Source organism: Anser brachyrhynchus (genome assembly GCF_964034855.1).
Source record: "Anser brachyrhynchus genome assembly, chromosome: 22".
Taxonomy (NCBI): Eukaryota; Metazoa; Chordata; class Aves; order Anseriformes; family Anatidae; genus Anser; species Anser brachyrhynchus.
Window position 1 is genome coordinate 5,201,174 of NC_137715.1, and position 14,124 is coordinate 5,215,297.

Below are 14,124 nucleotides of genomic sequence, written 5' to 3' on the forward strand. Positions count from 1 at the left end.
CCTTCAGGACCTCACGATCTCATCTATAATCAAGTAGTTTCTGCGTGAGACATGACTGAAATCAAAATGAAGGACACGGTTCCTAACACCGCATCCCTGGAAAGGAGTGGAAAACTCCCCCAGAGCAGTGCCCTTGTTACTCCTGCCCTGCCCCATCCAAGTACTGACATGCCATCTCTCCTGCTGTCATTGCAGAAGCCCGATAGAGGGAACAACCTGTGGACAACCAGATGACAGATCTGAGACCAAAAGAAATTTCTCTGAAGCCAAGCGAAGGACCTCCTCCTGTCCTACTCTGCTGCTATCAACAGGGAAAAGCACCGAAATGCGAGGGCAGATAACAGTGAGTACTTTCCAGTGCAAAATAAATATGTCTATCTGCTGCAAGATACCATGGCCAGGGAATCTCTCATCTGCTAAGCTCACCAATGCTTTGGGTTTTTGATAGCCCCCAAATCACTGAAGGCCTCTCCAAAGGAGTTCTCATGTGATGGGCTCTGTCGCTGTGAAGTGGGGAGAGAAATGACGCAATGGAGCTGGATAAGGCAGTTTCAGGAGCAGCATCCAACTCTCCAAAATAATAAAAAGGGTGAACACGGTGCAAAACTAAAGCTCGCCGTGAAGACTGTAGGGCTGCAAGAGCCCTAATTAAATGAGGAACTCAAGCCATCGAGATGCAATTTACCTACCATTATAAAAAGACTTCTTTGAAATGATGTTTAATTTACTCCGCTACCGAGTGACCCAGAAGCACGGCACAGAAGAGCAGATAGCCCCTGCTCTCCCGGTGTCTCGGGGAGCAGCTGCAGTTCTCGGCTCCAAAGGCAGCGAGCAGCAGCTGGCTGCCTGGATGGAGCTGGAACCAGCGCTCAGCTCCCTGCCAGGCAGACCACAGTAAATCAACCTGCGGAGCTCGATAAATATTAGCGAATCTCGGTAAAACTGCCTAATGGACCTCGGTACAAATGAACTGCACAGCCCCGTGCTAATGAAAAGTGGCTAATCATGGAAAAATGGGTGCTGTTCTGCGTAAGGTAGAGCCGCGGACACGTCCTTCTCCCTGGAGCAGCTGGGCCAGCTGATGAGCAGCTCTCATCCCAAGCGCATCTCATCCCTCTGACGTCTGTCTCCTCCGGGCTCCTGGCTCAAAAGCTCAGTGTGAGTGTTCCCACAACTGATGCTGCAAATCAACCGGCTCTGCTTTGAAACAGTTGAAATAGCAGATCTGTCCTAACTGGGTCATTTTGTTTGCTTCTCAGCTTGCTCTATTCAGATGAGCCAACAAAACAAGGGCGGCTTAATCCTGTGCAAAGGGAGTGGTGACGAGCAGCTAAGGCTAGGATGAAGGTAAAAAAAAAATAATAAAATAAATAAATAATAAAAAATAATAATAATAAAAAAAAGAAAACCTGCTCAGCTGCAAACTAAAATGAAAATACTTATGGATAACCCAAACAACATTCAGCCTAGAGCTTCAGCGCCTACTCAAGATATTCTTAATTGAGCTGAATAATGTCTTGTACCAACATTGACTCCTTCCGACGCAGTCGCACAAAGTGGTATGAAGATGCGCACTCCTTGGCCCTTCCACAAGGAGGAGAGGATGTTTTCAAGCAGTCTCCTAATATGCTTGGTGATTAAGTAGCCCCTTTCCATGTGAATTTAGTTCACATGAAATGAACTTGAATGATTCATTTTATTTGAACACGATGAACATCTATGGGCATAAACAAGTGATACCAAATTAGACCCTTGCAACTCCCTAGAGTCTGGGGACAGGAACGCAAATCCAAGTATAAAAAAGCCAAAGGGATAACCTAAAATACAGGGTCTTAAACAAATCCTTATATATACTAAGACATTCTTTATCAACACCCATCATGACAATGCAACAGTTTATCAGAATTATTGGACTCAGTGTACCTGTAGACTTGTCCTGACTGTCACCACCAGCTTCAGCCAGGAAGGGAATTTTCCAATCATTTTGCTGAGGAATGATACTATGGTGTCTCCATAATCTGGCTTGTGAAATTCTGCCTCATTTAAGCCATCAATTAATATGATGAAATCTTCATCGGGGATCTTCCTCTCTGAGATAAGAGAAAGAAAAAAGGCATTAATTTAAAAGGCTAAACATGTGACTACAATATACTGTAAAGTCACTGCAGTGTTTTAAAGTGTCATCAGATACTGCTAAAGAAGAAATAAAAATGCAGCAGCAGCACCTCTCTTATGATACACTAATTCCTAGGTAGGTTCACACATAAACAATTTCCATTCTTCTAAAATAACATATTTTATTTCTGACATACAAAATGTAATATTCTACAAGTAAAACAGATATCCTTCCACAAAGTCCAATGTTATTTGATGTGAATCAAGATCCTTCTGATAAGTTTTAATAAGCACATTATCAGAAGTTCTTTGTAATTTTGGTATTAAACTCACAAATGACGTCAGCCTCTACTAATTTTTGAAGGCTAACCAAGAAATTCACTTCCCCAACACCTCCACACCATTCCGATTCTGATGTCTGCACTTCATTTACTTAATTTATTTTTGCACTTGATCTTATTGATCAAGTAAGGTCTGGACAAGTGTTTTGAAATGAAAGCAAACCCGATTCACAGGCAAAACAATTATTTGAGGAGAGTATGCCATCACTCTGCAGGCGTGGGGCTGGCTGTACAACATTTTGAAGGTTACACTGGCTGTTTCCAGCACTGTAAAGGAGTTTGATCAGAACTCTGCAGTCAAAACCACTTTTATAAACAAGCTGGGGGGAATAACCAGATCCCACAAAAAGCAAGTCACGACCTTTTTAAACTTTTTTTTTTTTTTTTTTGCTGCGGGTGAATGCAGTAACCAAAGTGATGCATACAATGAAGTCAGTGTTTCTAGGTCAGACGCTGAGAGCTGAGTAGAGTTTTGGAACTAATGATATATATTCTTGTGGACTGGGATCTTAAGCTCAAGTGATATCTTCTCAAAGGTAATCTTGTCTAATAAACACAGTAATGGGTGGGAAATAGGACATCCGAGGCTACTGTCGGCATAAGCTACTGACGTACTACAGGTTCTAATCGGTATAATGTTGGCTCTCCTTTGTAAAGTACCAGGGATAAACCCGGCTGACAAAAAAGCTCAGTATTCCTGACAGCTGATCAGCTTTTCTCTTTGACTGTAAAGTGCATCAGGAAATTTTCTATAAAAATCCAGCACAAAATGTTCATCGACAACGCGAGCCGTCTGTGGTATTCCAGGGAGGACAGAAACGCGTAAACACCTTGCTTTCGGTAGTGCTGAACACCAAAATCCCATCTTGTCCTTGCCTTACGCTACCAAGTTGCATTTATTTCTGAATGTGCTGTTAATATCCATACGAAGAACACACATTTTGCATGAAATTCACTAGAGATCCTTTTTCAGTTAACTTTTCAGTAAGCTTATTGGATATGCTTGAAACTACACTTTATGACTCTCTGAAATCCTGGAGTGAATATGGAGCACGAGTTTTATGCTCATATCTCATGTTTCTCATAAAGCCTGAGGGAGAGGGAAGAAGGCAGGGAGAGGGGAAGAATCAGAACTTTGTTCTCCTATGTATTATTTAGATTCCTGGCGATTCAAAAAAATGTATTTGAGAAACATGAATCTGAGTTTCTCAGTGACATTCACCATTAATGGTTATGCAATAATTTTGCCCCAGTAGCATTAAAGCTTCAACAGCACCTTGTAAAAGACCTGCTGATATATTTACAGAGTCTTAAATGTTATGTATTTTAAAACCAATTTCCAGACACTGTTCATTTTGTCACAAAACACTTGGTACAAATCAGCTTGCCAGCACTCTCCATCAGCAACGTTGAAAGATGAGAGCCCTGATCACTGGCTCCATCAGAGCTGCGTCAAATGCCGAGCCCAAAAGGAAACAAAACTTATATAGAAATTTTTTCCACCCCCCAAGAACTTGGGACCAGCTGAGGGCCAACCTGCTTGGCAGGAAAAATAAGCATCCTCTGAAACCCTTTAAAATCAAGAGCTGGAACGCCTCCCAAGGAGTTACTGCAATAACCACAGATTATTTTCCTTTAGAGCAGCGGTTCCTAAACGTATCCTTTTTCTGCCAGGAGTGTTGGTTGGAAAGGGTAGCCACACTACTCCTACAGTGACATTTCTCCATGCCAGGAAAATCAACTGCTGTCGAGCTGTGCTGGCTCGGGGTGTTCTTGTGCCTGGTAGAACCACGCGAGTTGGACTCAGAAGCTCAGGGCTTGGACGCTTTGTTCTGAAGAGCTCATCTGAACAGCAGGGCTTTGAATCTGGTAGAGGCTGCACCTATTTCACGTCGGTTCGAACACTGGGATATATGCAGGGTCATAACAGAAAATTATCTGAACTATTTTTGCGGCCGACGACTTAGAGCGTGCCACTTTGATAAAGGCAATTTTGCAGGACAACACAGCCCTGAACTCTGCAACGCTCTGCCAGTTTTCATGGCAACAAGCGGAGATCTTAAAGGTAGCGATTGTCACAATGAATTAGTTGCATCTTGAAAGAAAAGGAGACAAAATCAATGCTCCATTGGAAAAAGCTCTGAAATCAGTAATCAGGATATGGCCTGTTACCAGCTGCCCTAGAAGCTTTAGACAGGGTGTCTATAGACTTTTATGGTATCAGCTCTTTTGCTGAAAGCTTCAAATTCTCAAGAGCCCACTAAATAATGACAGGGAAAGGGAAAAACACTCACCCCCTAAATAAGTAAATCAAAACACATTGCCATAAGCAGGGCTGTGCATGGGAATTGTTGCTTGTTCTCACCTTCAGAGCTGCAAGGCCACATTTGGGATGGGGAAGAAACTGAGAAAGCAAAGTCAAATGCACGTTTGCATTAACATTTCATTTGTGGCCCCAAACTGCACACCAGAAGAGGGATTAACCCTTTGTGTCCAAACAAGCTTGATGGCATAATCTCAGCTTTTCTAGGTCTCACCTCTTGCCTGCAGCTCTTGGACTGCAACACGGATTAATTTATTGCTTTGTTTAAATGCTCAGATGCATCTAAGCACAATATTAAAAAAAAAAAAAAGGTGCAAGGGAGCTAAGGGAAAGGTGTATGGGGTGTATTCACAATACCTTTGTGCAGATTCTCCAAGGGCTCCAGGACTCCCCTCCGAAAGGAGGCCATGGGGTCTTGGACACAGGACCTCAGGCTGAGCATGCTCTGCAGGTGGGGCTCTCGCAGGAGCTGCTCCCTGTAGGCGACGAACTGCGGCGAGCGGCAGAGCAGCGCGGCCACGTTATGCACGAACTCAGGCACCAGGCAGGTGTAGGCATTGTCCGCTTGGCAGTAGTGATAGGCGACGACCTGACAGAGAAGAAAGGAACAAGAGCGCACCTTCGTCAGACACGAGTTAAAAGCAGCGTTTTGCGTCCGGCGGCTCTGATGTGTTCTGGCAGGCGAAGTCTTTGAGAACACCAAGTGTTAACCACCCGTGACAAGGATCCAGATGAATCGGCTGGTGAAAACAGGCACAGATCCTGAAAAGTGACTGGACCTGCCACTTGGGGAATAAACGAAATTATGCTGTAGCTGCTCATGGAGACGGACAGTGACAGTAGCTGACATCTCAGAAGCATGGCACCGAGCGATAGGATTGTGCTCCAAGCTCCGTGGAAGGACTTGGCATCAATAATAACTTGTGATTGTTTTCTTAAACTTACTTTTTAGTTGCTGCTTGCAAACGTCAAGCTCTGTAGACGCAGACACGCGGCACTAGCTGGAAGAGAGTACCTTGCAGCAAGGTAGCATCTGCAAGTGACAGATTCCCATGAACAACAGGGAATGCCAGGCTTACTATACATTACTCATCCGCTGCAATAGAGCTCTTCATTCAGAAAACCAAGTCAAGAAAAAAAAAAAAAAAGAAACCTTCCTCTTTTCCGAGGTCACCTGCTTTTCCCAAGTCTGCCAGCACCCACCGAATTCTGCCCGCCTTCTCAAATCTGCAGAAAACCAGTGCTATCTTCGCAGTCTGATCTGACAATTCTCTTGGTTTCTTTTTCAAAATAAGAAAAGCCCCCCAGACCTCTCTTGGCTCGCAGAACCCTCAGCAGACTGCTCCAGTCCCACCCCACCGAGCAGCTCACCCCGTCCTTCGCCAGGAGCAGCATCCTCGGTGCCAGCCTGGCCATTTGGTGCCAGCGTTGGCCAGGTCAAAAATAAAAAGCTTTTCTGCAGTGCTGCTCCCATTCACTGCCTTTTCAAATGCCACTGACAGTATCCAAAAATATCAGAGTGAAGCAGGCGGGGGCAGTTTGCCACCACTGCCCTGGAAAAGAAGCCCGTGCTGTCCATTGCTGCAGCACAGAGCACTAATATTGCAAAATAAAACACACTTCTGAACTCGGGGAGGGTGGGCTTTTTAACCAAGGACATGATTTGCGTGGCCTATCTGTATCTGATACCGCTGGGTATCTCTGGATGCTGTGTGAGCTCTGCAGTGTGGCCAGGGCTGCTGGCTGCTGTCTGGATCCGTCGGTCTCTGGACTACGTGGCTGCAGAAGATGGCACTGAGAAAGCAAAACATAAGGCCGGGGGGGTCCTCAAACGTTGCTGGCTCAGCACTGGCTTTTCATTTTAAATAGAAATCTATGAAATTACCGATGGGATATAATGCAATAATTTCCTTTTGCAGTCAAAACAAGGTGTGATGCATACAGTGATGATAAAGCTAGGCTGCTATTTGGAGCATCAAGTCCTAAAACACGTGCTTAAGCTTTAATGGATATCTCCAAATTCATAACATAATTTTTGCTACCAGTCAGTTAAAATATAATGTATCCCCTTAGAGAACAGCACCGGGTAAAGCCATAATAAAGGCAGTGATTTCTTTTCAGCAATATCATTTATCTGGGGATTAGGACTTGGGGACTCCACAGCACGAAGGTCCTGAGCAGCCCTCCTTTGATGTATCACGTTCCCGGTAACAGAAACCAAATTGCTATATATGCAGAGCTCTTAATTCCAACACACTATGTACAGAGGCACAAAAATAAGGCCTCCTCTTTAGGAGAGGCTTACTAACTTCTTCCAGGAACCTAAAGAGCCAAGTCATGGAAAAGGGGACGCAGCCAGTACCCCTGCAGAGAACGGTCACCGCTACTTATGGGGACACACTTCCTTCTTCTGGAACATACGTGCAGTTACAACTCAGCTCACAGAAGCCCCTTCACATACGTTTTTGATACTTGGGCTGGATTTATTCACATATTGGCAAAGCCTGAACAGTATGATAGATGTAGTGCTCAATACATGGATCTGAAGACAAACCAGTAAGCAAGGAAGATTTTGGACAGGCAACTACAGGATAGGCACTACAATGTTCTCACAAATGCAACTGCGCCAGAATTTCATCTTGATGTTATTTATTCTCCATGACATTTTCTCAATTTTCAAATCAAAAAGAGGCTGCCAAAAGCTAGCGCTGTGAGCTGAATCTGGTGTTAGAAACCAGGCTCTTTGCTTATATAACCAGAGTTGGGTGGGAAACGGTTTTCTCATCCTATAAAACTTTCAAAGGTTTCAAATCGTTTCTTTGCTCCGCCTTTGGGAACGGAAGCCAGTTTTCACATGAAAAACGAAAGGAGGAGACTTCAGGACAACCAGGGGGGCTGCTGTGGCTCATTCCCAACCAGGTTCAAACGCTGCTCTTTCTCCCCATAGCAGGTGAATGCCTTTAGCACCATCTCACTGCTTGAGATACTCTGCTAAGAGCTGGGAGATCATGTCCAGGTCTTGGGTGTTATTAGTCCCTCCTCCTCTCACTCACCTGGACAAGCCAAGAAGTACATCCAAGAAATGAAAAATAACAACTTGTTCAGGCTGGAAGCGAACATTGCATTGAACAAGGTGTGCTCTCAGTAAAAGCTTCATTTTCCATAAGCTGAATTTCTTTGCTTTAAAAAACTCTGCTCTATTGTTGAGAAAGGTCCAACGAGCTCTCATCATAAACTGAATTCTTGAGTGAAACGTTTAATTTTATCTAGGAAGTGTTACAATGAAGGGAATCATCAGGGGACAGCCTGCTCTTCCGAAGATACGGGCATGCCTGGCTGCTGTCACCAGTACGCGTTCTTTTTGTCTGATACAATTTAAAGCATAATGTTTCTAATCATATTTTCAATTTGAACTTTGTCATCACATTGCACAAAACACCATAAACACTAGATTGGCCTTCCCATACTTTTAAAGCTTTATTTCAGCTCTCATGTTTGTTAAATGATGTTTACAAAGCTGGAAGCTGAGAAGTTCCTTGCTCTGGAGTTCTATTAAATTTAAATCATCTTCTCAAACACGGAGTACACAACGCCTATAAGCAATCCTAATGCAAAAGATGTGGATTACAAAAAGGGATGAGAAAAGTAACACCTAAATAAAGAGAACCAACCGTTCCATGTACACGTTTATGCCATTTCTGTAAGGGCTGAGAATGCAATTTCAGCAAGCTGAATGACTCCACATTGCGAACCCAAGGCTTTTTCGCTGTTTCTATTAAATATCAAATGCCAAAAGTTACAAACTTGTATCATTTCCTCTCCTGCTTGCAAGAGAGCTTCAAAAATAATTCACACTTGTATCATGCATGTTTTACCTCAACTGATCCCACATGCTGGAGCACGGGGTAAGGCAAGCCGGCAGCCCTCGCGTGCCAGCTGCGCCGGCGGTGCTGCACAGCCAGTGCTCCTCGTGCTCCTTCCCGATGTGCAAATGTGTAAAAAACTCTTGAAGCTGGCAAGGAGAAATTGCTTGCAAGTAACTCCATGCCAAACGTGGGTTCTGAGGACAGAGATTCTCTTTTGAACACAAATCTGCTTCTGCCCCGCTTAGCGCCAAAACAACGGCTTATCTCGTGCACCTCTTAGGAAAAATAAAGCAAGGACTCGGCCTGTAAGGCCTACGTTCCTAAAATAATTTGGAGAGTCTAGCTGGCTGGCTGCACACCAAAGAAACACAGTTATCATGAGCTCTGTGACAACTTATTTTTTTTTAAATATTAATTATGTGTTACAAGGCTTGAGCAATACCAGACGCAGACGGCAGAGCACCGCCTCTCGCGGCCTGCAGCCAGCGCTCGGTGCGTGCACGGCCCCGTCACCTCCTGAAGTGGGGTCAGGGAGCACTGAACCCGCCCTATAAATGACGGTGGCTCATCTCCCTAAGTGCTGAAGCAGAATTATGAAAGAAATCGTTCATACACTCTTTAGGTGGTAAACGCAGCAGGACTCCAGGAGCCTCTTTCTCCCAACCTTTCCGCCGCCGGCCATGCTGCTCCCTCCTTTCCACCACAACCACTTCCCACGTCTCTCTTTCTCCAGCCTCACAAAACCAGCACTGTTCACGCTGCCTCCTTGTGCCCCTCCATCCTGTGTCACAGCCCCATCCACCCTTTCTGGGACGCCGGACTCGGCACAGAGCTGTGTCCCCCCTGCAGACTGCCTTCTGCACCTCCAGGCTAAGCCACCCGCTGCGGCCGGGTGGTACTGCACAGGCCTTTATCTGCCTGATTCGAAAGGGATTTGGCTTCGGCTGAGAAAGGAAGGAAGAATTCCGTGCAATCAGGAAAAAAAGGGAGATTTCCTCATATAGATCAGGTCTACGAAAGCAGCTGCTGGAAGAAAAAGGGCGACACGTGTGTGCTAAAAGCAAAGCGGCTCTCCCCGGCACGGCAGAGGACACGCGGGGAACAGGACGGGGAGAGTCGCGTGGAAGCAGCAGGAGGAAGAGGGCAGAAAGGGCCCGGAGTGGGGGAAATGAGGCGCAAAAGAGATTGTGGTGCATCACCTGGAAAGTGCGGAGGGAGAAAAGAGACGGAGCGTGGGAGGGGCAGGGGGCAGAGGTGGGAAATATGTGACAGGCCCGGGGGGCGGGAGATAACAGCCAGGAACAGGAGCAAGACCGGCAGGACAGCGCGCACATCAAAGGAGAAAGGGGCTGCAGACGGCTCAAGGGAAAGGAGTTATATTTACTTAATAGGACAGGCCAATTTTAAGTAGCTCTCTGGCATTATTTGTGAAAAATAATATCCTCCATGTAAGAAGCATTCCTCTGACATCACGCCTCTGGTGTGACGTGTCTCAGCTTCCTTCTGCACGTGTCGGACAAGGAGGCCGTCCTGCCTCCGTTCTCCTGTTCAGCCCCACCAGCCTCAAAGGAAGAACCTCGCTTCCCCCACGGCACTGCTCCGCCTGTCCAGTGCTTCCCTGCTCTTACCGAAGCGCTTCAGCATTGCATTTTAACCCTATTTCTGCACCTAGTGACCTTTATCTCTATTTGAGCCATACAAAATAGCTTCACGTAAATCCAGTGCCATGCTTTCACCTGCCAGAAGGCCATCTCCCAGCACAGCGCTGGTTGTAATAACGCGAATGGAAATCAGCACTGCTGGGTTTTATTCATTGAACAGGACCATGCGCAGATGTGGAGACCCAGTTTATCAGGAACATTTGTTACTTCTACACAGCCGAGTTCGCCAGGAAATGCCCTCTGAAACTCATTAGTGTCGCATGGCATCAGTGCTCTGAAGTAACGAAGCCTTCCACCTCTGCATAAGGTAGGAGGACTCCTGTTCTTTTTATACACCTGCAGCAATGGCAATGACGCTTTGGCTTATGGCTTGAAGGATGGGGGAAGAGCCTCTGAAGTCAGCAGCAGTGCTCAGCATCAGCTGAGTGAGCTAATGCCATGGAAGCACAGCTCCCAAACCAGCTGCTCTATGTAGGGTATAATCCATTAGTGCTGCCGAACTGGCTTTCAGGCTCATTTGTTTAAGTGCTGCTACCAGGAGCAGCCAGACAGCGGCCAGAAAGCCAACGAATAGAGCTGTTCAGTGGCTTATTTCAACTGTGTATCACATCCATTAAAAATCCTGGGTGAATAACGGAGAATACCTCCAGGGAAAACAGCGAAGGTGATCCTAACCAGAGGGGACACCCCGTTCAGGCTTCTTCCCTTGAGCTGAACCCATCTCACCTTGGGCTCTCTCACCTCCCAGGGGTGCTGGTGGCCCTCGCTGACATGCAAAGGTCACCCAGGACATGTCTGTGACTCTGTATTTTTCCGTACCAGTGGGAACGCCTCTCGGTTCGTTTTGCTGAGGTGAAGGACCAGCACTGGACAAGCAAGGTCACGCTCCAGCTGAGAGGCATCAGCCCAAGTTATACATTATCCGGAAACATTTGGAGACAGGAAAGCAGCACAGCAAGGACAGCAGTGTGGTGACTTGGCCATGCTGCTCACCAGCCCTGCTCAGAGGAAATTAAGTCAAAGGGTATTGCAATGGGTGAAAGAATAAATAGAAAAAAGGAAGAAAAAACACGGCACAACATGGGAGAGGTGCGGAGTGCTGTCTCTTGTATGGGATCTTAGCTTAAAAACCTTGCTGTTCTTATTCACAACTTTTTTTTTTTTTCAGTTTCACCTTACAGTCATTCTGTGATACCAGGCAGTATGTTTACAAGCACCAAGTAACAGCACATGAGTTTAGCAGTTGCACGAAGCTCTGCACTCAGCTATCCGTGGCTAGCTCACCAGGAAACTGGCATGCACCTACTGCAGGGAAGGAGCCGAGCTGAAGCTTGACTCACTGGCACTGCTGAAGAACTGGCAGCCTGCTCTTTGTCAGAGGGCTGACTTGAAATACATTCAGGAATCCTGTAAACTGATTTCCATAATACATGCGTACAGATTAAAACAAAAGGCTAACCAAACGCACTCTGCCAGAAATGCTAATGTTTTATTTGCAAGTGTCAAGATGGGTGTTGCAATTTGAGAAGCTTTATTCATGACTTCTGAGAGTTTGCCAGATCTGGCAAGACAATCCCTCTTGTTCTTCTTCCCTGCAGGCCTCTTTATGCTACCAACTCCTACAGATGACAGGGGGTGGAGGGAAGACAGAAGGGAAACTTCCCCAGCAAGGACGGCTCTGCTGGGAGCTGGGGTCCGACAAAGCAGCCCACCAGCTTCTCCATGACTGCCAGGGCATTTATCAGCTCCACTGCCCCACCTCTTCTTCTGAGGCAGGAGAAGCCTACGAGTTAAAAGGAAAAAGGGGATTTTGCCAGCTCCATTCCTGAAAGCTAGATTAAGCTACCTTAAAAAAAAAACAAATTCGGAAATTGATTCACAGAAATCTCTGCTAAGAAGCAATTAATATTGCCATGTACTTCATATTTTCCTTGCGAGGAAATGGACGGCAAGTCATTTAGCACTTGATGCTTCCAGTTTCCTGGCACACTTCTTCATCCCTGTCTACACAACAGCACTCAACACGATGCCAACCACAACCTTGAATGCGACCCTGGAATGACAGCAAGAGTGAACTTTCCCTTTTGAAAATCTTCTCCCTGTGCACACCCAAACTTCTCACCGGGAGCTGGGAGAGGAGGGCAGCCAGAACAGACCTCGGTGGTGTTACACCAGCATCATCGTACTTCCAGTATTTTCTCTGCTAATCCTTCAAGGCAGTAATCACCCCGCTGCCGCTTACAAAAGCTTAGTAAGACGGGCTGTTAGGAGGAGAAATGGCAAAACGAACAGACCAGCCTCAAGCTTAAGCTCCTTGTTTTCTTTCCTTCACTGCAAACCTTGAGGAGCGTCCAACCTTTGCTACCACGACCACTTTTCATATGACAAAAGGCTCCGTTTCCCATCAGAGGGGGACTCAGACACTAGAAACCTCAGTGGTTGCTCACCAGCCTCTGGGAGGAAGAGAATTTTGTCCTCTCCTTGTGATGTTTTTGTCCTCCTAGGGTCCATGGCAAGGATAACGTCAGGTAACTCCTGAACAAGCTGGACACAGATTGTTTCCTTGCACAGCTTTTGCAGGACAAAAATTACACCTGATACCGGTTTTCTAAATTGGCTCATTTCTAAGCATTTTTCTTCTCCGATTGTTTGCTGATGGACACTGAACTAGAAATCACAGATAACTTCAAACTACTCTGCGAATACAATAAAATAATGCTCTTTTCCAGCATGGCAAGGGAGCTGAAAAGACAGCCTGAGCAGCGCTCCTGCTAGGCAGCCTTCAGTCACTTATTTTTAAAATTAACAATTTGCTCATCTCTGACAACAAGAGCTAAAAGCAAGCCTTGCCCCAACGAACTTACCGCATGAAAAATAGACAGAGAAGTACAACCCTGAGTAATCCAGAGGAGGAAAAGCAACTGTTCACCTTTCATTTCTGTCATCATAAACACACAGCTTCTGAGTTTGGGGTAAGTGACATTTTCAGCAGGAACGGAGTGGGTGAGAGGGACGGCGTGCTTCCCACTAGCATTCTGGAGCCCGTGCCAACAATTACTTAAGCCTTTTAGTATATTATTAATCCACTTTCATAACGATCTGCATTTCTGTCTCACAATGACCACAGCACAACCCGAGAACATCCTTCTCCCTTCAGTGCAAGCAGAGGTGGAGTATCTGTACGTGGCTTTCTCTGTCTCCTCACATATGTTTCGTATCTCCCAAAATATTCCTGACAATTGTGGTTGTCCGTCACTGTCAACGCTTTCTTCCCTGCTTCATTTCTGCCTCCAGCCTTAATGCAACTACAGAACACACACGTCCAAGAACAATTTTTCCAACCAGACCAACCCAAGGGGCACTCTTTCTGTCATTTCTTTGGGCTCTTTTTTCTGCTGCCAGTTGAACAAACACTTTTTTAAGTAGGCCATTAGGAATTGTTTTTTTTATTCCACAGCTACTGACACAAGAATATGGCTTTCTCCTGCAAAGGATGTTCCTTTTTCTTTTTTAGATTAGACTTTGGGCAACCTTTAGTTTACCCGTGTAAGGGTTTTCTGACACTGTCCCACAGAAGGCGTGCTGCAGCGTGTGGCATCAGACACTCACATTAGGCAGCTAAATTATTTTAACCGATTAGCTTCACTGCTGTCTACCAAGACCACTCAGTGTAGTAGCTCTTTTTAAGATTTCAACACCTTCAAAGCCTCAAATGAACAACAAATTTCCCTGATTTCTCAAAAGCAAGTTACAGACATGTGATTGAGTTTCCGAATGAGGCGATCCTACGCAGCACAAAGAGCTCCCAACTGTTATTT

At 45.7% G+C, this 14,124-nt stretch overlaps 1 protein-coding gene across 24 annotated transcripts in view; it reads right to left on the bottom strand.

The window, feature by feature from the left end:
- The window catches only part of TANC2 (tetratricopeptide repeat, ankyrin repeat and coiled-coil containing 2), a 283,329-nt gene that overhangs the window by 51,156 nt on the left and 218,049 nt on the right, over nucleotides 1-14,124 (bottom strand). For all 24 annotated transcript variants that reach the window (XM_080564855.1, XM_080564839.1, XM_080564854.1 and 21 more), the window contains 2 exons: nucleotides 5,137-5,368; nucleotides 1,924-2,090 (listed from right to left, as the gene is read on the bottom strand). In XM_080564855.1, the coding sequence (XP_080420981.1) occupies nucleotides 1,924-2,090; nucleotides 5,137-5,368 (399 nt within the window). The remainder of the gene's footprint in view (nucleotides 1-1,923; nucleotides 2,091-5,136; nucleotides 5,369-14,124) is intronic.